Source organism: Urocampus carinirostris, chromosome 10, assembly GCF_059441175.1.
Source record: "Urocampus carinirostris isolate Australia breed hairy pipefish chromosome 10, RoL_Ucar_1.0, whole genome shotgun sequence".
Taxonomy (NCBI): Eukaryota; Metazoa; Chordata; class Actinopteri; order Syngnathiformes; family Syngnathidae; genus Urocampus; species Urocampus carinirostris.
The window spans coordinates 25,887,813-25,911,265 of NC_142358.1; the positions used below are offsets into that span (position 1 = coordinate 25,887,813).

General features: G+C 38.2%; 2 protein-coding genes and 1 pseudogene across 3 annotated transcripts in view; 2 read left to right on the forward strand and 1 right to left on the reverse strand.

The window, feature by feature from the left end:
• Positions 1–11,774, forward strand: part of acsl3a (acyl-CoA synthetase long chain family member 3a) — a 42,917-nt gene extending 31,143 nt beyond the window's left edge. For both annotated transcript variants that reach the window (XM_088345400.1, XM_088345401.1), the window contains exons 9-15: positions 1,644–1,783; positions 1,881–2,053; positions 3,175–3,249; positions 5,295–5,483; positions 6,645–6,759; positions 8,103–8,260; positions 8,335–11,774. In XM_088345400.1, the coding sequence (XP_088201526.1) occupies positions 1,644–1,783; positions 1,881–2,053; positions 3,175–3,249; positions 5,295–5,483; positions 6,645–6,759; positions 8,103–8,260; positions 8,335–8,492 (1,008 nt within the window). In that variant the 3' untranslated portion in view covers positions 8,493–11,774. The remainder of the gene's footprint in view (positions 1–1,643; positions 1,784–1,880; positions 2,054–3,174; positions 3,250–5,294; positions 5,484–6,644; positions 6,760–8,102; positions 8,261–8,334) is intronic.
• Positions 167–283, reverse strand: LOC148358488 (U2 spliceosomal RNA; annotated as a pseudogene).
• Positions 11,775–13,152: 1,378 nt separating the features above from the next.
• Positions 13,153–19,331, forward strand: kcne4 (potassium voltage-gated channel, Isk-related family, member 4). The gene is made up of 2 exons (XM_088345442.1): positions 13,153–13,214; positions 16,841–19,331. The coding sequence occupies exon 2, from the start codon at positions 16,868–16,870 to the stop codon at positions 17,393–17,395; it is 528 nt and encodes a 175-aa protein (XP_088201568.1). The 5' UTR covers positions 13,153–13,214; positions 16,841–16,867; the 3' UTR covers positions 17,396–19,331.
• Positions 19,332–23,453: the final 4,122 nt, after the last annotated feature.

The following is a 23,453-nucleotide window of genomic DNA, read 5'->3' on the forward strand; positions in this document are numbered from 1 at the left end:
GGGGTTTTTGGGGTTTTTAAGGGTTATTGTTCTATCTTCGTTATTCATTATCCATTATCCGTTATCGGTCAGTTCATAATACGCTACAAAGCCTAGGAGCCGGGACACTTACTCTCAGCCAAAAGGCCAAGCTAAGGTCCTATCCCTAAAGCCTTGCTGCGATCATTGCGAATGCACCGTTCCCGGAGGTACTGCAATACCGGGCCGATGCGTGGAGTGGACAGAGCAAGCTCTTATTCCATCTCTGGATTGCAAAAATCAACTTAGCCAAAGGCCAAGCTATGTGAGGTTTGAACAACCACCTACACTTACACATCTAGATTTTCATAACCGGATGTCCTTCATTAAAGTTCACAGTCCAAAAATCACAGCCGGCAAAATGAACAGAAAATGATACCAGTACTTAAGGTTTGATGCAGACCTGCAGAGTCCAGGTCCCATTGAAAGTAATCCAAGGAAAAAAGTTTATATTTCCAAAGGTAAGGGTGGGAAAAATATATCAGATGAACACATTTACTCACGCAACTCATTTTTCTTTGAACCAACTTTTTACCCCCTCTTCTTTCCTTGTCTGTCCCTCACCTTTAGCGGTCCCCACTTAAACCCGGCAACCCGCGTTTGTTCCGCCCCTCATTTTTCGTTCACCCGTCCAAAACATATCAGAATAATTGTCTAAAATAAATACAAATAAATACATTACAAAAATATACAGTTGCAAATACATATTATACATGGGCTACACATATTTACAAAGAAAGACGGTACACTGAGAGAGTTTTCAAAGCTTTGATAATAATAATAATATAGCTTTGACAGGGCAGTTAATGGTAGCAACACTCGAGCGCCGCTAGCGGTCGTTAGAAAAATTACATAAATTGGCCGCATCACTGAATAAGCCGCAGGGTTGAAAGTTAGGGAAAAAAGTAGCGGCTTATAGTCCGGAATTTACGGTAAACTAAATCTTATTCATTTTTGATTGACAGAGCAAGAAAGCAATATATAAACTGAAGCATATGGAAAAAAAACATGTTATTGTCTTACTTAAGCTTATAAACTAAGTCTATGTGTTGCACTTTCGGAAAAAAAGCATTAATAGATAGATAACCCTCTATTATGAGAAAAAAAAATTCCATACAACAGGAAAAAAAACTTTACCGGATGGCTTGACTCGCTGTTAGCTTTCGAAAATATCACAAATTCCATTGTTTGCGACTGAGGTGTATGCCAAATTAGAATCCTTGGCCTCACTATCGCCCTCTTCTATGAGGCAAGAGAATTGTGTGCCTCTCTGCATCTGTAGACGCTCAGCACAGTTAGATGTTATATAACAATCGTATTAATGATATTCAAAATATAAGGTGAAATTTCAGCGATTGTGTGGAAAAAAAAGTATACATTGTGAATTCAAAGGAGAAATAATTTTAGCACTGAATAAATACAGCCATTAAATATTTTTTAAATCTTATATTTCCACGATGACGGGTGATGTCACTGTAATAAACCATAAAGACCAGATAATTTTGCTTTTACCCCCAGATATTATTTTTTTTTCTATCTTCTCCCCCCATTATCTCATTGTCACGTAAGGCACTCATCAGATCTTTATTGTCCCTGCACCAAATCCATCATACGCCACCTAACAGGAGATCATGGATCGCATTTACAAGAACGTGATGGCCAAGGTGGAGGAAATGAACTTTACCCAGCAAACACTCTTCACTCTGGCCTACAACTACAAATTAGATCAACTTGCCAAAGGTTGCAGCACACCTCTGTGTGACAAGTATGTTTCCTAAGAATCCCGGTCTATACTAATTGACACGTTTTGGTAATATGCTGGATTAAATATGTGTGCGAATTTATTTCATGTGTCTGTTAAGATTTGTCTTCAGGAAAGTTCGCGCTCTTTTGGGAGGTTGTGTACGTTTGTTAATGTCGGGTGGAGCCCCGCTGTCCCCTGACACCCAGCGCTTCATGAATGTGTGTTTTTGCTGCCCTGTTGGTCAAGGATACGGCTTGACAGAGACTTGTGGAGCCGGAACAGTTAGTGAAGGTAACCAAAAAGGAAATTGAAAATTGACAAGCCCGTTGTTGTAATACTGAAACTTGTGACTGCATACGCGTATAGTTATAAATTAGGCAGTTTCCAGTTCTATCCTTTTCATTCATTTAATCATCACGCACCCCAAATGCATTAAGTCTGGCAGGCTTTTCCCTTTTTTCCAGATGAAAATGATAAATGTTGCATCAATATTGTGCACAACATTTCATAATAGGCAAAGGTTTATCTCAAAGAACAGAGGTAATTTTCCGCTAAAACAGAGGTGTCAAAGTCAACCAGATAAAAGGGCAGAAAAATTATCAACCTACAAGCCAGGGCTTGACTGATCGTATACTGAATTTTTTTAGAGTGACACATATAATTTTGTGAACCTAGTTAAGCCTACTGAAAACCTAACAAATACAGTATATTCTAATATGATCAAATAAATAAAGCAAACTTTTCTCTTGCTCTGTCAGTAAATTTGAACTTTCAACCGGCACAAAAGACAAATTTCCCTATATATAAAAATCCTCATTACATGAACATTAAATAAAAGAAGACGGTATTATTTAGGCAGGCAGCACAGCGGCGCAATGGTGAGCGGCACAGTTCTGAGGTCATGAGATCGAACCTCCTGTGTGAAGTTTTCATGTTCTCCCCGTGCTTGCATGGTTTTCCACCAGGCACTCCGGTTTCCTCCCACATTCCAAAAACATGGATGTCAAATTGTCCCTAGGTGTGAATGAGCGAGCAAATTGTCTGACATAAATGCTCTACAATTACAACTTAGTAATAACATAATAATTACGCAGTATTACCATAGCTATAGCATAAGTTATTTCAGAAAATCGTCTTAATTTAATCAACAAAAAAGAAGTAGCTCTCAGTTTCAACAAGATTGATGAGGCCAGTCATAAAGATTTGAGTTTTCCTTCCTAACTTATTTTGAAATAGCAGATTTCCCAGATGGTCAGTAACCACAAATCAGCTTCCAGCCCACAGTTTTAGACGTTCCTTTGGGATGGGGCAAGCATAGTGGGCCATTGGGTCATGTCACCACGGTATTAAAACTTGTTGCTTGATGCGAGTGCGCTTCCTGATTATGTCTGTGTGTGTGTGTTTTGTTTCAGTGTGGGACTATAGCTCCGGGCGAGTGGGAGGACCGCTGGTGTGCACCGAGATCAAGCTCAAAGACTGGGTGGAGGGTGAGTGAGACTGCGGGGGTCAGAAAATACCCCCAACCATCTGCCCCCACCACAGTGTTGCTATCATTTCTTTCCTCCCACACGGAATGCATGCAAATTGTGGTCAGAAGTGAGCAAACCGTCCACATGGAAATAGAGTGGAATGTCCCAAAGTTAAATGCTTTATGAGGCAAACAATTCGGATTTGGCCAAACTTTGCACAAAGTAGCATGATAACATCACAGCTTTTAAAAGTTTTCTTTTCGTGAAAAAGAAATGAGAAAATATTGTGCTGTTTTGCAGATGCTCTTACTGATTTTAAAGTTAGAGTGAGTCGTTTGAGGTGTCCCTAAAAAGTTCTCTCCAGCCAGCTATTATCTGCACCGCTTATCCTCAGTAGGGTCGCGGGGGTGATGGAGCCCATCCCAGCTATCGCTGACAGTGGGCAAGGGACACCCTGAACTGGTTGCCAGGCAGTCGCAGGGCACCTTAAAAAGTTGAAAGCAAAATATTTTCTCTATGAAATATGTGTTAAAAATGCTCAACTGATTTTAAAAAGACTTTGTAATATTTTTCTGCTGCAACTTTCTGGAATAAATCATGGAATGAATCAAAATAAGCACTCACTCTATTATTTTTTTCAGGAAATATTTTATCTAAAAATCAATAAAATATTGAAGTATTAATATGTGTAAATCTAACAATTTACACTTTGGTTAAAAGTGCATTCATTAATAAATCATACTTCCTTATTTTACTGTTTTATTAACATTCATTTTATAGTAAACTAAGAAAACTAATACATAAAACAAGTCAAATGAGCTTTTTAAAATTCATTTTAAGAGTTAAAGATTTAATAAATATCTTGACGGATTCAAATAGTAAAAAGTAAAGAAAATGTATTCAGCTATTTGATGTCAGGGGCACCAAGTTAACTAGAATTCATAAGTAATAATAGCATTAAAAAAAAATCTGCATTTTTTTGCCTGACGGGCCCGATTTAAAAGCCTAACCGGCCACATGTGTCGCTCAGGCCTTAGTTTTCCCATCCCTGTCGTAGAATCAATCCTTTTTATTTTGTTTTTTGAACTTAAAATAGATTGGAAAATTAATTTCAATTGGTCTTTTATCTGCAAGGATGATTTGAGGTTTCATTGCCCATGTCATGATGACTATAATCGTGCTACAAAAATGTGTTCTCCTCTTTCACTATTCTGATTAATCCAGCATTCCCATAGTCAACTGAAAAGTTTGGCCTCAATGATAGGCTGATTTCTTACCTTGTAGGTTACAAAATAATTGAACCTCCTATTCCTCTATAAATTAAACATGTTTTACTGAATTAACCAGAGCTGTATATTGATACTATAAAACAAAATGAAATAAAGATGTGTCTATTGCTCAGTTACCGTTAGTATCACGACCGGTACAAGCAGGGGATCAAAAGGCGGAACGTTTCACACAATGCTTTATTAAAGGATCGGGGAAGTCAGGGCGAGAGGAAAAGAAGGAAGCCCTCACGAACGAAGCGTGGTCGGAGATCGGAACAAGTCAGGCAGCCGGAACAGGAGAACGGAGCTTGGATCAGGAATCAATTCAGGAAACAGAATCAGGGTACGGGTAGCCGGAACAGGGGAATGGAGCTTGGATCGATACAGGTTACAGAATCAGGGTATTGGTAGCCGGGACAGGAGAACGGAGCTTGGATCGGGGATCAATACAGGAAACAGAATCAGGATATGGGTAGCCGGGACAGGAGAACGGAGTTTGGATCGGGGATCGATACAGGAAACAGGTCGGGATCAAAACGGGAGCCAGAGTCAAAACTGCTTGCCTTGCATGCGCTGAGGTTCGCAGACGGACTGACCAGGGGTAAATGAGAGTACTGAGTTTAAAAAGGAGGGGAACCAATCAGGAAACGAGCAGCAGCTGGCGCCGAACGAGTGGGTACAGGTGAGGCCAATGGGAAAATCATGACAGTTAGGGCTGATTTTTTTGTGTCATTGTACAGCATTATTTTGTAAGTTCATGGATTAACAAATATAATCTATTTTTTTCTATTTTAGGGGGCTACCTTTACACCGACAAGCCCTATCCAAGGGGGGAGATTCTCATTGGTGGACCCAATGTAACAATGGGATATTATAAGAACCAAGGGAACCAAAGTGACTTCTTAGTAGATGAGAATGGCCAGCGATGGTTCTGTACCGGAGACATTGGAGAGATACATGAAGACGGATGTTTGAAGATTATCGGTGAGGTCCAAGTTTTGAATTATTTTGTTGTTCTATAGAACCTTTCATATCCTAGCGTGACATCAGAATCGAGGCTGAAGGCAAAAAAAAAAAAAACTCCATGCTGGTCAACACATTGAAGATACCAAGCTTTTGTTTCTGCTATTTCAGTGTTAAAATGTCATGTGGCGTGTTTGTGTGCCAGAACCAAAGAAAAAACCTGAGTGATTGTAAATAAAAAGTTTTACAGGATCCAAACGGACTCTCCTGATCAAAGAAAAATAAGAGAGTTGTTAAATGCATCAAAGCCAAAAGATTGGACCGAGGCACTTTTTATATAAGCTCAGGTTTGCAGCGCACATTTCAAACCTTTATGATTGTCATTATTGAGTTCATATAACTTATTATATCGGCAAATTATCTTGCTATTTTCTTAGCTTTAGTTAGCTGTTAGCCTGTAGTCTAAATGTGCTTAATAGATGCTTGTCCTATAAATATATGTATATATATATATACATATATATATATATATATATATATATATATATATATATGACCAGCGCAAGTATTCTTTTGCTTCCAGGCTAAGCGCCTCCCACCAGATATGTCACAATGTTTACAAACACCTGAAAGGGTCTTTTGAAAACCACATTTCTAAACATGCAGAGTTACTTACAAAGAATTATGGTTAAGATAGTGTTTATGAACAATAGTATGGATTCACGGCACTGTATATGACTGGTTAGGACTTCTGCCGACAGCTTAGAGGTCATTGGTCCAATCTGAGCTACCGCCTTCCCTGTGTGTAGTTTGCACGTGCTTCCCATGCCTGGGTGAATAAAAATAGATTAAAAATATACATTAGGCTATTGTTCAACATTCTCAGGGATAATTTGGTCATTAGAGGCCTCTATTAGCTAAGCTAATGCATGCAATGATAGTTAGCCTAGCTCCTCCTCTTCTTCTTGGGAAAAGTTTTACCTGTGGCAAATGTCCTTCAGAGACAACAAAGGGGAGATCAACTCAAAGTCAAGCTTCAGTGACCATAATGTTGAGCAGTTGTTCAAAGCTAATCGGCTAACTAACTACTCAGATACCCACAGATCCACTTTTAGGGTTACATGTTTTCTTTCCATAAAGGGACATAACAGTAAGTTGTGACCACACAAATTGTGATTCCAGATCGTAAGAAAGACCTTGTGAAGCTGAAGACAGGAGAGTATGTCCCCCTGGGTAAAGTGGAAGCTGCAATTAAGAATTGCTCTATGGTTGACAACATTTGTGCCTATGCCAGAAGGTGAGCTGTGGTGTGTTTTTGTACAAATACATGTACAGCATTCTGCTTCAATATGCACGTACATTGGTCTCAAACCGCCAGTCCTTGTGAGACAGAAAAAAAACAGTTTTACCCTTCATCTTATCCATCATCCACCAAAAGGGACTGCAGTGTTTCCTCACTTTTGCTGGTTATATTTTGAGGGAATGTAGAGGTTAACAAATTCATTTTTTTATGTGTGTGTGCTTTCAGTTTAAAACTATAGAGCTTAAACTCTTTACTGCAAAGTGTTAAAAACCTCTCCAAAGCAATGTATCAATTCATGTGTTCATTTTGCTTTACCTCGTGATTTTCTGGTGAAAAGTGAAGACTAAAAAAACTTTTTTGACCTCAAAATGTATCCTTGCCAACATTTTTTTTTAAATCAGAGTATTAGCTTGTTGTTATTTTGTTTGTTTTTTGGGCGTTAGTGAGCTTTGTACACCAGTACATTTGTCAGTATCAATACCATGCTTAACTTTGGTACCGATGCTCGTCATGGTGGCCATTCCTACCATGTGGCAGTCATTTGTGTTTGGAAATTAGCCATTTTGGTTTAAAAATTAGCTATTTGTTCCATGTAATTTCCATGAAAAATGGGGTGTGGAATTCCATACATCCTTGTAATATGTTCATCACTATCGTGAGTTATTATTAACATGACCATAATTGGAGCAAAGAAGGGGTCTGAGAGTACGGAAAAAATCTCACAATAGGGTGTGAGCATTGAAAAGACACTTAAACAGTCATTTTAGATTTTTTTAAAATAAGATGGAAATAAATGGAATATTTTGAGGGTATTACTTAGAAACATGTAGTATGCCAAGTAAAATAGAAAAATCTTGCCAATTATTTTCTTTTCAGACATCAGTCTTAGCAGATCGTCAAATATAAAAATGGACCTTGCTGTTGCTCCCCACTTTTGCCTTCCACTTTCTTAAAAGAAAAATAAATGGGGCCATCGAATGCAATTATCTTTGATTAAATTCAACGAGTACATGGTGAATGTAGTATATTTCCCCCTTCCAAAAACAAGAGGGAAAGCTGATAACTCTAGCTAAGAGTGATTAATCTGGCATGTCAGACCAACTACCTGAATTACCGTTCGCAGGCACAATGATGAGATCTAGCGTATGGCCACCTGGTCAGTTATGATACTGGAAGTGGAAAGTAGTATTTAAATTCAGGAAATTATCACATAAACGATTATGGTTGGGAAGTATTACAAAAGTGCCCTGTTTCAGTAACCTTCGGAATTATTAGTAGAGAACCTCCCCCAGATAATGCTCCAATATTGAGGATTCTTCTCTTTGACTTGTTCACAGTGATGAGAAATACGTGATTGCCTTTGTGGTTCCCAATCAAAAGCAATTGCAAGCTCTAGCCGACCAATACGGCATCAGCGGCTCCCGGGAGGAGCTCTGTAACAACAAAGTGATGGAAGAGCTGGTGCTCAAGGTCCTCACTGAGGCTGCTGTTGCTGGTACGAAGACACATAAACGTTTCTTCCTTTTCCTGAGCTGTGTGTTAATAATATTTCCACCATTTTCCACCAAGCCCCACTGGAGCACTTTGAGATCCCAGGCAAGATCCACCTCAGCCCAGACTTGTGGCTTCCTGAGATGGGACTAGTGACTGACGCCTTCAAGCTCAAGCGAAAGGAGCTTGAAAAGCATTTCCAAAATGAGATTTTAAGGATGTATGATGGCAAATAATGACTTGGACCACTAAAGTCCAGACACATAGCAAGAACCAGATCCAAAATAGCAAAACCAGTTCCTCCTTTTCGAATTTGTAGCTGAACTAAAGTGATTGCGTTCTACTGTGGTTGTGGGTGCCTTTCCCTCTGCTGTCTGTGCAAATGACCTTTGTGCCAATTGTTTTATTGTTTCAGATGGGAGTTATGAAACGATGTAATGTTGTCTCCCGAGCTAGCTCGAGTTCAACACCAATACGTTTTTTTCATTGCATTTGATTTCACACGTGGAACTTTCTCAGCTTGTTCCATTGATGGTTTCTGAAACCTCGGCGTTATCATTATTTTGTCGGTCCTGCAGGTCAGGGGATGCTTTGGTCTTTTGCAACCTAAGCCTGATTATTGATTTTGTAATCAAATATTTAATGTTATGTTCAAATATGTTCTAAATCAGGAAATATTGCACAATTTGGCTTTTCTAAATTGTATTAAATAGCACATTATTGAGAGATGCACGACAAAAAAAGGAAGTATCACCCAATTGTCAGAAAATGTTGTTTATATTAAGTATTCTTATTTTAAAGTTTTTAATCTTGTTTAAGCAATAACAAACATGAATGTTTTAGCTACCATATTTGGTAGATAATGTTGTTTAAATGAAGAATTATTCCTACTAAGATTAGAAAAGAATACTTATAATGATCACAACGATTTACCACCTTCAGATTTGCTCATTCCAAGTACCGGTACTGTATTTTATGGACTATAAGGCACCCTTGAAAGCTGAAAATTTGCCAGAAATTCAAAAAGTACGCCTTATAAATAAAAATTTGAGATATAATTGGTAAAATTGGCAACGACAATGTGATCCTACTCGAAACTGTAAAAATAATTTTAGTTAGTTGTTTATGTTTTATGAAAAAAGTTTTCTTTTGAGGTTTTTATTTTTATTTTTTTACAGTAGATGTAGCAACACGAGCCTTATAGTCTGGTTCACCTTATAGATATAAATATTTGACAAATATACAATTCAATGGTGCGGCTTATAATCCAGTATGCCTTACAGCCTGGAAAAATATGACAATTATTTTTTTACTTTACTGGAATACAGAGGTAAAATGCATTCAAATAAGAAAAAATGTGCTTAAAATGAGCCATATTTTCTGCTTACGATGTAGGCATTTTTATGCTGTTTGGCATGAAACATGCTTGATTTTATGGTTATTACACGATGAAAAATATATTCTTACCCCATTGGCACAAAAAGTTGCTCTTTGTATCTTTCTTATTTGAAGATATTTTGTACTCTGATAATATAATTACAAAATAATTCATAAAGTAAGCAAACTTACCTAAGTAGAGTAAGGTACATTATTTTCCCCATGTAAAACATAATTTTGTTCTTTCTCTTTTGTAGTTTGTGTGTTTTTTCAATATTTAATGACACCGAGTTGGAGTTTACTATAAAACAACACTCTAAGAGCATTCTTGCTCTTCTTTTTTAGCAATATATCTCCTCTTTTTTTCTTTTTTTTGAAGTATCCTGTGATAAATCAGCTCTTGGTTTGTGTTTTTTGGGAAAAAAAATATTAATCAGCTGGGACCTAATCTGAAGTCATTTGCTCAAAACCTGATGATTTTAAAGTTGGAAACAGATGACTGTTTAGTCTGCGTAGCTTTAGTACCACAACAGAGTGTTCTTTCCATTGTGCATTCCGGAATTCATTTTTATTTATGAATATGGCTGTGTTCTGTAATCAGTATCATTTTGATGAACGAACACGGATGACTTAGCCAAAAAAGAAATTTGATGGCAGAAAATGTTTTTATACACCGGGAATGAGAAATTTTGCGTGTACGACGTTAATTGTCTTTGATTTTTCTTTTTTTTCCCCAAGAGAAAATTAGTAAACCTGGACTAAGGCCAGTACAATACTTTGAAACATAACCAATACTCTTAGGGACCATTAACAAATTTTATATGGGTTTTGGGGGGTTCTGTGTTTTCATTTATAAGTGTGCTTCAGGATGAAATGTAATTTGTTAAAAGTGCACTGCCTTTATCACAATTTCCCATTGTAAATGGAGGTTCCGGTCAAGAATGATCTGTATTTATTTAGTACTTTTAGATTAAGATGGTTGTGAAGAAATACTCAGGACACAAAAACCTGGTTGATTCAAACTCGACCTTTTCACAGTTTAATCAATACTGACTATTGCCATTGATGCTTCTGTATCATTATGGGGCCCAAGGCTCCCACTGATTTGTCTCTCAGCAATATAATTGTGAGGGAAATGAATTAAAATGCTTCCTCTAATACACTTGTAAATCTTGTTTTTTGGGGTAAGAGGCTCCACAGCTCCTGCTTTATGTGAAAACCCCTTCGAACATTTATCAGTTATTTGGTGATTGTTTTTATTTATTATTTCAAGTTAAAAAATATTCATATTAAAACGTCCTTTTGTTATAATATCTTCATTTTTTACGGAATTGGCCTAGAGACATTTGACTATCTCGTTCTAAAATTAGTGCAGAAAGTGTTGTCCCCTAAAAATTTAAGTATCAATAACACAAGTAAATCATATGTGTTTTAAAGTGTTTACATCGGGAAAAACAATTTAAAGCATTCAGAAAAAAAAATTATATATACAGGACTGCTTGAAAATAAGAATATTGTGAGAAAGACATTTTTAAAAAAAATTCAGTAATGCAATGAAAAACATATATTATGGATTCATTACAAATAAACAAATAGTGAAAAACCTTTATTTTTATATTGCTGATTATAGTCTAGTAGTATATTTTTTATGATATTCTAAAATTTCGAGATGAGCTATTTGAGTTTTTGCCAAAGAGTATACATTAATCTGGAAATAATCTTAAAGATACAACATTTGAGCCTTTATTGTTTTGTCTTACATATTTATAATTATTGTTGATATTTTAAAATATGTTTCCTGTGTTTTTCAGCGTTAACGTTTAGTGTTAATTTTGTTTTATTTCCGCTTTTTAAGTCATGCATAAAAATACATTAGACATGATAATATATGGATAAAATAACCTGAAGAGCCATTTGGGAGCCGAAATATCCGGCTCTCTTTAGTGAACCAAGCCGAAATAGTTGGTTCTCTAAAAAGGGACCATTCGATTTAGATTTCATTTATTAAACTCCCTCTATATCTTTTACTGCTGATTGTTATTTCATTATATAGTTTACTGTTTCTTTTTGTTTCACCTCAAGTGTAGGATAAATCTGTTACTTGTGAGGTGCAATAAACATTACAAGGTTCTATACCACAACCACCTGTCTGTTCATCTCTATTTAACCGACTCGATTGCTGCTCAGAAAATGTTCAAATTCTTTGACATACTACTTTTTTTCGAAGTAACAGAAGTAGTTACTTTTGCTAAAGAGTAACTCAGTTACTAACTTGTGTACTTTTTGGAAGGAGTAGTGGGTAACTATAACCAATTATTTTTTTAAAGTAACGTTCCCAACACTGATTGTTTTCTGTTTATTGCAGAACAACACATTAGAACTCAGATTATGAACACACCCATGATCATATACATATGCACTTAGTGTGTGTTATTTATTGGTAAATCAATATTTTGCCCTAACAGTTACCAGAGTTACCTTGTAGTGTTTTTTTGTATGTATATTTTTAGTCATATTGATTGGTTAATTGATCGATGAAGTCAAGCCCTCGTCTCTCCAAAACTACTGTAACTATATATTGTAATTGTAACCATAAACAAAAATTAAGAAACACTAGAAATGAATTTAATTTAGTGCATTTTTACCCCCTTACCCCCCATTACCCCCATTAACATTTAAATAATTTAATTTATAGCATACAAAGTAATAGTTATCAGTAGTTAGTATCTATATTTTTATAACCGTGCATCTAAATCGGTAGAATTTTATCAGCTAGCGTTATCAGAAGGAGGATTAACAGTTAAAATATAACAATCAGCTTGCTTTGTAATTATTCTAATAACACTTAAAGCAGTTTTTTTGAAGGGACATTGCGTATTATTTAGCGCCTCCTAGTGGTAAAATAAACTTTATTAATTAAAACAAAAAAACAGCATTGATTTGAATAATAATCCAAATTACATGAACTATCATATAAACATGCATTTTTTTAAATACTTGTGGGTCGTGAAATTTGTATACATTTTACATCATATAAGGCTCACCTTGAGGGAGCTGACATAATTGTCAGACATCTTGCTGTTATGCATACCTCTGAATACCAAAAAGCTTGGAAAAGGCTGGTCAAAACAATGAGAAGAAAAATGATAAGGTGCAATCAGTTTGAGTCTCTTTGCTTTGTGTTCTTTCTTGTGCTTTGTAGCACTCATTTTAAGTCGCTCTATACAATAAAGCAACATCTTGTGGTCAAATATTACACAGTACCCTTTTAGCAAGTACATTCATTTGCATTGTTGTTATTTTATAAATGATATATTATACAGTTTTGCCAGTTTAGCAAAATTCAGCGACTTGGAAGTTGTGGATGGAGTTTTTTTACACCAACAGCTGCCTTCAAGTTCGATGAACAGTGTGTTTTGTTTCACAGTCGGCCCCCCTCCACGTGACTTACAGTTGGGGTAGGGGGTGGCCACACCGTATAAATAATTTCATCCTTGGGGAACTTTTGACAAACTCCAGAAAAGCTCCAAGAAGTTACACGCTGGTCAGTGAAGACGGAAAAATTTTGGTTCGCTCTCGTGGTGAGTTAACTTTTTGAAATTCATTTTTAAGACATTTAAGGTCCAATAAAAACAAAAAAATTACCCGCCATTGGTATAATGAATTTGACTGAAGTCAGGAAACATGGTGCTTATAATAATACATCTTTAGATAGATAGATAGATAGATACTTTATTCATCCCCTAAGGGAAATTCACATTTCCAGCAGCATCCCTGAGCTGAGAACAGTACAATAATAAAGCCAAAAGAATACAATATACAAATTCTTCAATGTATTTCTTTCAGATTGATACTGACGAGAGTACTCACTGATACCAAGTGTTGATACTAGGCATGGAAAAGTATATTTACCAGTATTGGCTGCCCTGTAGTTTCTATCAGGTTCAAGGCATAAAAAGAATGATAAAAGCATGCTATTTTAAGGAAATATTATTAGGTTGGGACTAGATTTTAAACAAAGAGAAAAAAATCTGCCATTTTTTTAGATGGGTGTCTGTTTTTTTCTAGTATTTTTAAGTGATCTGGTAACGTTAATGATGACTTAAGAGTTGTCAAACATAACTAGCCATTAGAATTATTTGTAATTATTAAGAAACAAAAAGTATCAAATGTATATATATATATATATATATATATATATATATATATATATATATATATATATATATATATAGTATAATTCTAATTGAAGAGATTTATAATGTGATACATATGAAATAATTGTTTAATTTTAAGTATTTTGTTAACAATTTCAAGAACAAAAAAACGAGGAAAATTGCATAAATGGAAACAAATAAAGTCGACATGCTTGCGAGAGCTTAAAATGTCTAAACGTCTAAAAATAAGTCAATGGGTGCTTTGACCGAAAACTACATTTACCACAATGCCTGTCGATTCTGATCCCCTTGAAGTGACGACTCAGCGCCGCTACATGGCAGTGTTTCAATAGTCAATGCCATTGAGGCATGAATTAGGTACCCAAAAGTTTCCGGGAAGATGTTTTTATTTTCGTATATTTAGTTCATAACATATAATATCATATTGTGTAGCAACATTTTTCCAAAGCAACTATATTTTGTGTGACTTAAATAAGTAACAAAATCAGCGCTATTTTGAACTTAAACTGCCATTTAAACTATACAGTACTAAGGTACGTTTAAAATTTACCGTACTATTATGGTCTATATGGCGCATCTAAAAAACTCAAATTGGCCAGAAACTTGAAAGTGCACTTTATAACCAGCTGCGCCTTATGTACTGTAGAATATAGTGGATAATATTGGAAACGCATATTGTATCTATATATGTGCGTCACTACACCAGGTTTTACGGTATACTACCGTGCTTGTGCGCTGACCCTATTCGCAAGGCATTGTATGCAGCAGGAATTAAACCAATAGACCACCAGTGAAGCAGGTGACATATAAAAAGGCACTCGATTTTGTCATTTTCACACTTTTATTCAGAGACGAATGTAGGAAAATGGAAAAAAACGAAATTTCGTCCTGAAAGATGAAAAGAACGCAAAATCTGATTCATCATCATATAAACCTAAGAGTTGTCTCACTCGTCGTGTTTTTTTTGCAATTGTTTATATCTTTCAGGAGGACTTTATCTTTTCTCGATTTTCTAACATTCGTTTCTGGTACAGTGAGTGAAAAAGTGTAATAACCAGATAAAATTAAATTCATTTTAACAAGTCATCAATATCAGTAATGATCTAGTGGTTAGGTTTCAGCGCTCTCATCGCCGTGATCTGAGTTTGAATCCTATTGTATTGACAAATTTTTGATGTGTCAATAATAACCTCATACATTTGCATAATTAGTTAGGAATATAACCACATTTTATTCACTGAAAATAATTCTTATCTGTGCAGAAAATCCTTGCTCCTTTCTTCACTAGAGAAGATTTTAATTACTCTGTCGTACAGGTTTACATTACGTTTCAGTTCCATCGAGAAATTATTTTCTATTGCAATCAAAGCAAATGCTGAAAGTCGAGCCTATCTTGTCATTACTGGCATAAGTTTTTATTCAACTTCGACGGAAGTAGTGGACACAGGAATTCATGTATTCACCTTGTGGTTGTGCAACTTCTATTACTGCCCCTAGCCAATCATAAATTGTGAAACCGCTGAGCTTTTTTCAAACACTAATCTTATGCCTCACGGCCTTCGGAACTCTTTGTGAAGGCCTCGGTTGGATTACTGACATTGGCAACAAGTAATGGCTGAAATCAACAAACCAATCAATCAATCAATTAATATACAGAAGCTATATCCCCCTAGTGGGAGGTGGCTAGAGTCAAAATCTCACTCACATTGACCAAATATTAATTTCCCTTCACTCTTCCCAACCCAACACCGAACAATAAGCCCATAGCACAATAAAGGGTGAGTTGTTATGCCATGCAACCCCTCATCAGCAGAGTGGCCCGACAGCATATAGTGGTTTACCCCCTCCGCATCATAAGCGTCAATATTAGACATTTTTAACTGTCCTTCCGCATTCACATGTAAAGCTAGCACGCACTCTTGCATCCATGTTTTCTTTTATCCTCCCCTTAAATGTGAACTGGAGTGCCACGTCCAATTTTGTTGTCACAATATGTTCAACCCATTTTGTAACAATGGCAATAAAGGTATATTCTATTCTATTCTATTCTATTCTCATCTCATCTCATCTCATCTCATCAGCCGTACCGCTTATCCTCATTAGGGTCGCTGGGGGGGGGGGGCTGGAGCCCATCCCAGCCATCTCCGGGCAGTGGGCAGGGGTCATGAAATGGTTGCCAGCCAATCGCAGGGCACACAGGGACAGACAACTCATTCGCTCATTCACATCTAGGGACAATTTGGACCAGCCAATTCACCTGAAATGCATGTTTTTGGAACGTGGGAGGAAACCGGAGAGCCCGGAGGAAACCCACGCAATCACGGGGAGAACATACAAACTCCGCACTGGATATCTGGAGCTGGATTTGAACGCACGACAAGTTCCCATGACATGAACTGTGCCGCACAAGCGCTAACCACTGCGCCGCCGTGCTGCCCCCCCTATTCTGTTCTATTCTATTATATTCATTAAATTAACCAATCTCACATCCATAGCATGTTTCACTCTATCCATCCAACCATGTCTGGGCCTTCAACTCACCCTCTTTCCCACCACTTCTGCATTATTTTTTTGACTTTTCTTTTGGTCAAACAGCCTTCATCCATTCTTTCCCCATCTCCAAACCATTTTAGAAACATTTTCATCAATCCTCTCAGAAAGCTCTCTCACCACACCAGTTCTTCTCCTTACTTCCTCATTCCTTAACCTATCAAGTTGTGTCACTCCACACATTGATTGGTTAAATGCTTAAATATTAAAGCGCATATCCGGAAGCTGTGCAAACAGAAGGAAAGCACTGAAAGGAGGCTGACACAGTTCGGAATTATTTAATAAGTATTCATGGACAAAATATAATGACATCACGTGATTCGGACATTTTTAAGCCAACTGAGAAGGCTTTGCAGGGACTGACGGCCCGCCACTCATGATGTGCTTTAAGTGTGGAGAAAACGTACATCAGACACACATTGCGCGTATGTGAACTTTGGTTAAAAATAAGTTTGACACCCATTGAATTTTCTTTTTAGTCTGCAGGGCGAGGCTTCCGTGATAAGATGGAGCGCGTGGAGAACTCCACCCAGCCTCCCACGCACGCCCCACTCCGCGCGCAGACCAGCGGAAACGCATACTTGTATATTTTAATCGTCATCTCTTTCTATGGAGTCTTCCTCTGCGGCATCATGCTAGGCTACTTCCACTCCAAGAGGAAGGAGAAGAGGAGGACCAACATCTTCACGCGGCTCGTGCACGAGGAAGAAGAGCGCGAGTGGGGCGCATTCCCCAAAAAACACAGCCTCTGTTATGCAGTTGAGGAGGCCGCCGCGGGGGCGCGCTCTTTGAACCTCATCTCGCCTTTCTCCGGTAACCAAGGCAACCCTTTCGGACATCTTCGCCACGAGATCGCGCTTTCTTCTCCACTTGCGTGCGCGCTTTGCGCGGAGCAAAGCAGCGTCAGTTCTTTGTGCTCCTCCGCGGACACGCGCTTGGCCATTGAAGAGGAGGAGTCGGACAGCGGTACAGGGGAGACCTCGGATGCGAGCCACAAGGTGGCGCTAGAGAATAGTGGTGAGGACTCCGGGTGAAATGGGCAAAATAAACTAGCCGCGCGACCGGACAATTACGTTCAAGAATGGGAACTGTGTTTTTTACTTTGCTCCACAGAAAAAGTCTGATTAAAGTGGACAGTTTGATTTAACTCTTTAAGTATAATGGAGCCAATGCTGTATATAAGTGGAAACACAAAGTGGGGTGCGTCGTTTCAAGTGTCCTTAAAAAGTTGAAAGTATGATATTATTCTCTGTAACACTCGTGGCATATATGTTCTTCTGTGACACAATGCCTGTCAGTGTACATTATTTGGACGTGAACTTAAAGTGTTATAACCCAGCAGTTTATGAATATTTTATTCCTTCCAACCACTCAAAATGTTATGTTTCAATTTTACATATTAGGACAGCACAGGGCCTAAAAGAGACTATAAAGAGAATTAACTGTACTGTATACTGTAGTACATCTACTTAAGAATTAGATTCGTTGTAGGAGTAGCTTCATAACCTGAAAACTTTGTTAAGCAGAGACGCATTTTGAATGTAAATGCGCTGATCCGTTTCAAGCCCTGCAAAAGTACAGTACGTGTTTTTTTTTAATAAATCATAAAAGAGCATCAAAACATGAAACTAATACATGTTAAAATTATAACTGCATCCTCCTCCCCGCTATCCTGCAAGATCTCCTCCTCGTCTCTGAAGTCTGTATCTGAACTGTGATGGTAAAACGAAGAGGATGCTGGGAGCACACATGCGCACTGGGTTGCCATGTGGATTTTAAGCGATAGCCAGTTTGTTTACGTTCGGAAAACTCTGGTAGTTGCCTATAGCAACTATATTGTGATGTTTTTTTGACTTCGTATCCCATCACGCAAATGTCCCCATTTGAGACTGTCCTGGACAGGGATGGGCGCCACCTGGCTGTACTTGCCCATGACACACCACAGAAAATGGTTCCCCTACAACATTGGTGGTTAAGGGACATCCTGAAATACCTTAGTAACTAGAAGCAATATTTTCTTGTTCAGGTACTTTGTAGCCTGAAACCTTTGTATGTAGAGACATTTGTAAGTAGAGGTACCACTTTATACATATAGATAAAAATTATAGGTGAATATTTCATATGACCTAATTAGAGCTTTGAATTAGTCAAAAAGTGCTGACAAAATGGTATTCAATAAATTCATTTTTATAATAGCAGGTTCCCCCAAAACATCACATGTTGATTTTGCACAGCACAATGCTATTTCAGACATCTTCATGTTTTCACAACCCAGGGGGAATTTAAGCTCCCAAGTGTTTTTTTCTTTGATTAAAAATACAAAAATAGGAAAATGTACATAGCTTGTGCCTGGATGCTACAGGGTTAAATATGTTTTAACAATGCCCAACTGAGTTCAAAGAGCCCTCATGCTTTATTATCCACTGCACATAACTGCTTTTATCTGACTTTTAGCAGAGCTGCTCGGGGCAAAACAAGGGGGCTAAGATGAGTGCTGGAGAGTGACGTCCTCCTCGTCCCTGCCGTTTTTTTTCTGTAGCATGAAAGTGGTGAAAGTAACAAAAAGCCTGCTTTCTGTAAAATCCAAACGCCAATCCAAACCCCAAGAAAGATATTCGAATGCATCCAAGAGATGCAAGCACTTTCACGAACAAGCTGACCAAGGCTGCAATCATGACTTTAAGCCAGGAGATGACAGCAAGACAACATTGTATAATAAGTGAAGATGGTGTAATGATCGGATAAAATGTATTTTCCTATGTCCTCAAAAGCACACTCATTGCCATAACCGAAGTTCAAATCCCATTCCATCCAATCTTGTGCAAAACTGATCAGCTGTTTTTTTCAACTGATCAACCCTTGCTCAAATATGTTAACCACTGTAAAACCTCACAAATGTGAGGTTAATTTCGGGTAATAAACTGTGTGTATACACCAATAAACGCGGTATAAGCAAAAAGCACGGTCAAATTTTGTCTTTCTTTGCGGCCTGGTACAAAACAGCCCACAACGCAGTACTAGTATGCGGTTTGGTGGTTGCTGATCACAAAAACAAAGCCCTTAATGGGATGGCCAGGCCCCCTATGGCCCACCTATAGTGACGGGTACGGTAGGGTCTAAAGTGGTGTAGAGCCCAGTCTGTAGGTAAAAGTAGACATAAAACATTAACTATGACACCTAAGTGACCTATTAGTGTTGGAACATCACTGTTAGGGCCTGTTGTCTGAAGAAAATGTTAAAAGACAAGAGACTTTGCAGCATATTTGTAGTATGTCAAATACAGTAAGAAATCCAACATTTTTTTACCTGCAGCAAACAACAGTTAAGAAAATAAACAGGGGGACAATTAATGGGCCTCCTAACAAAATTTACAAACAAGTATGTATATGAGCGGGACAGATCAGCTCAGAAGTTATTATTTTAAGTGTAATTGGTGCAGTTCACAATTCACGGATAGGCTGTTTACTTTTTCGGGGTTTTTTTTGGTTCGGGTTTGCCTCCAACATAAAGAGAGAGTAATGGTTTCCATGGTTGCCAGTAGCAGGAAAAGCCTCTTGATCTGTGTAGAACAATTAAGCCCAGCACAAAAATGACTTCCACATTCTTTGTTCCAAATTACAGTGGAACCTCGGTTTTCGAACGCCTCTCAGTTCGAACAAATTGGAGTCCGACCAAAAATTTCGAGAAATTCTTGCTTCGCTGTTCGGTCAAAAAATCGGAGTTCGAACGCCGGTAATTCAGATTCAGATTCAGATTCAGATCTACTTTATTGTCATTCTAGTACACGTGTATACAGAACGAGATGTCGATACATCTGACCCGCACAGTTTCCTTGAATGGCTATGTATGGTATTTTACAGTAGTGCAAAGAGTGCAAGAGGAGCAGCTAACCAGATGTGCAAAATGGGCAGTCAGGTAAACAAGTCAGGTAAACAGTAACAATAACACTGTAGTGCAATAGTGCAGAGGAGAACAGATGTGCAAGGAGTGGCTAGCTATAAAGAACTGCCAGTAGTGCAAAAAAGTCAAACAAAACCAACAGATGTACAGATTAGCAGCAGTTTAGATTTACTATGTGTTTGATTGACCATTTAACAGTCTAATGGCCAGGGGGACAAGACTATTGTGGAACCTGGTGGTCCTGCACCGCACACTGCAGTACCTCTTCCCAGAGGCTAGCAGAGTGAACAGTCCATGATGGGGGTGAGAGGGGGCCCTGATAATGTTCTTGGCTTGGGATAGGCAGCGCTTCTGGCCAATGACCTGAATGGAGGGGAGAGAAGACCCGATGATTTTCTCTGCTGTTCTCGTCACCCTCCTCACACTACCCCAGTCGGAAGCGCTGCAGCCTCCACACCACAAAGAGATGCAGCTGGTCAGGATACTCTGTATGGTGCCCCTGTAGAATGTGATGAGGGAGGGTGGGGGCAGGTGGGCTCTCCTCATCCTCCGCAGGAAGTACAGGCGCTGCTGTGCCCTCTTCACCAGTGATGCAGTGTTCACGGACCAGGTGAGTTTGTTTGTGATGTGCACCCCTAGGAACTTGATGCTGCTGACAACCTCCACAGCCTTGTTGTTTATGAGAAGTGGGGCATGGTTGGGCTGGTTTTTCCTGAAGTCGATAATGATCTCTTTAGTTTTGTCAACATTCAGGACCAGGCTGTTGTAAAGAAATCCTATTCATAATTCTTTTCTTTATCCTTTTTTTTTATTTTTACACGTTCATGTTAGCGTAATTTTTCGTACGGAAGATTACGATGACGCGAACGTACGATTAGCCTGGCTTAGCTTTATGTTTACGTTGAACATTCAAGGTAAGCATTCAGGGTGTTGGAACGGAGCCCAACATTCAGGGTGTTGGAACGGAGCCCCCTTTCCAATGAACCGCTCACCACTTGTTGTGGATACCCGGGTGCTAAATGACTTGTAAACGACCTGATTTTTTTATTTTTACACGTTTATGTTAGTGTAATCTTTCGTACGGAAGATTACGATAACTCGAACGTACGATTAGCCTGGGTTAGCTTTATGTTTACGTTGAACATTCAAGGTAAACATTCAGGGTGTTGGAACGGACCCCTACTTTCAGGGTGTTGGAACGGAGCCCCCTTTCCAATGAACCGCTCACCACTTGTTGTGGAGACCCGGGTGCTAAATGACTTGTAAACGACCTGATTTTTTTATTTTTACACGTTCATGTTAGCGTAATCTTTCGTATGGAAGATTACGACAACGCGGACGTACGATTAGCCTGGGTTAGCTCTATGTTTACGTTAAACATTCAAAGTAAACATTCAGGGTGTTGGAACAGATTAAAACGATTTACATTATTTCTAATGAGAAAATGACTTCGGTGATCGAACAAATCGGTTTTCGAACAGGGTTCTGGAACGGATTATGGTCGAGAACCGAGGTTCCACTGTACTCACTTTGGAATGGATGGAACAACGGCGTCCCCTTTTGGACAGTTCCCGTACGTACCAATTCACCATGTACCATATTGAAATCTGATAACATGAAGTTTTGAATGTAATTAAAACATCCAAGGAAATGTATTGATAAAATAATGTTCCCGCCGTACTAGTCACTTTCAGAATTTCCTTGGTCGAAAACTCCCACTAGCTCCGGGGTCAACCCCTCCCTCCTCCTTCTCTGTGGTAATAAATTGTGTGTACTATTTCAATCCGCCTGGTTCATGTATTCAATTTACTTGGGATTAGTAATTCATATTAAAACTCAAAGAACTCAATAGTAATAACATACGTTTATTTTTTTTATCAGTGTAGGAAATTTTAGCATCCTTCAGAGAAAAATAAAGATTCATGGTGGAGCACAAGCAACACCTAGAGACAAATGTGTTAACTAATTGCAGTAAAGAATAATTTGTTTCAATCCTAACGATTTTCAAAATTAAAGTTAGAAAAATCCCTACATCTGATTCAGACACAGCACCCTCATCACCTGGACGCCATATTTCTTTGGTGTAAAGCAACTTTCTGCTGTGCTATGGAGTTAATTATGAATGTTTCCTACAACATTAGATAAATAATATAATAGCTTATTTTTTTACGGATTTCGTTATTTACTAACTAATGCATAAAAGACTTCCCTCTCTTTTTCAATAACACTGTTGTGGGTTAGCGAACAGACAAAAACGATCCAAGCAAATCTGCTTTGATAACTATATTATCATATCACTTTGGATACGTATTGCATTGATTGTCACCTATTATTAGAGAATTTGAAACCAAAAAAAGACATAAAATGTCCCTGTTTATGTCACAACACCATAAACTAGAATCCAATTTATATTATCCCCTGAGTGCTTCTCAGCATTTCCCACGTGTTTTGGGTGGATGACTCATCCTGCAGGGTATCTAATGAACCGACCGTCTTCTTTTGGATCACTGAACTGAATCAGATCCCCTGAACCTCTCCAAAAATGTCCCCTCCTACACTCACATGCACACATCCAATTTGGTTTTTCTATCCTGGTTGAAACATTCGATTAACATCATGCATTTAATTGCCACATACCTTAACAATAATCATCAAAACTGATTGCATAACCCGAACCAACCAAAGAGCACCTCCGATTTTGCCGGTAAAACCATGTTTAACCCTCAAAAGAGGTATAGTCACAAAAAGCCATCAAAATGTCCTAATAGAGTCCAATGGTCCACTTCACAGTAAAATCCTGAAAAATGGCTGTAATGGGGTAACAAATACGAATACACACAAGCACACTTTCTGTCCAATATTCTGGTGATAAAATGCATCTGGGTCGCTCTGTCTCTCCGTCCGTCTGTCCGTCCATCCGTCCGTCCGTCCGTCTGTCCGTCTGTCCGTCCGTCTGTCTCATGTCTCAGTTATTTCACTATAAAAAGCTTGTTGCTACTGTTATTGCCTTGTACTTTACGAGGTTGAGCAAAATAAACATTTAACATTAGACAATAAAGATTTGCTCTGAGTGTGTTGCTATACACTGTCTGTTACCAGGGCCGAAATTTGAAAACCTTTTTTTCCCTCACTTTTTAATTTATTAATACTATATTTGTGTGGGCTAAAGCGTTTTTCACATCACTTTTTTCA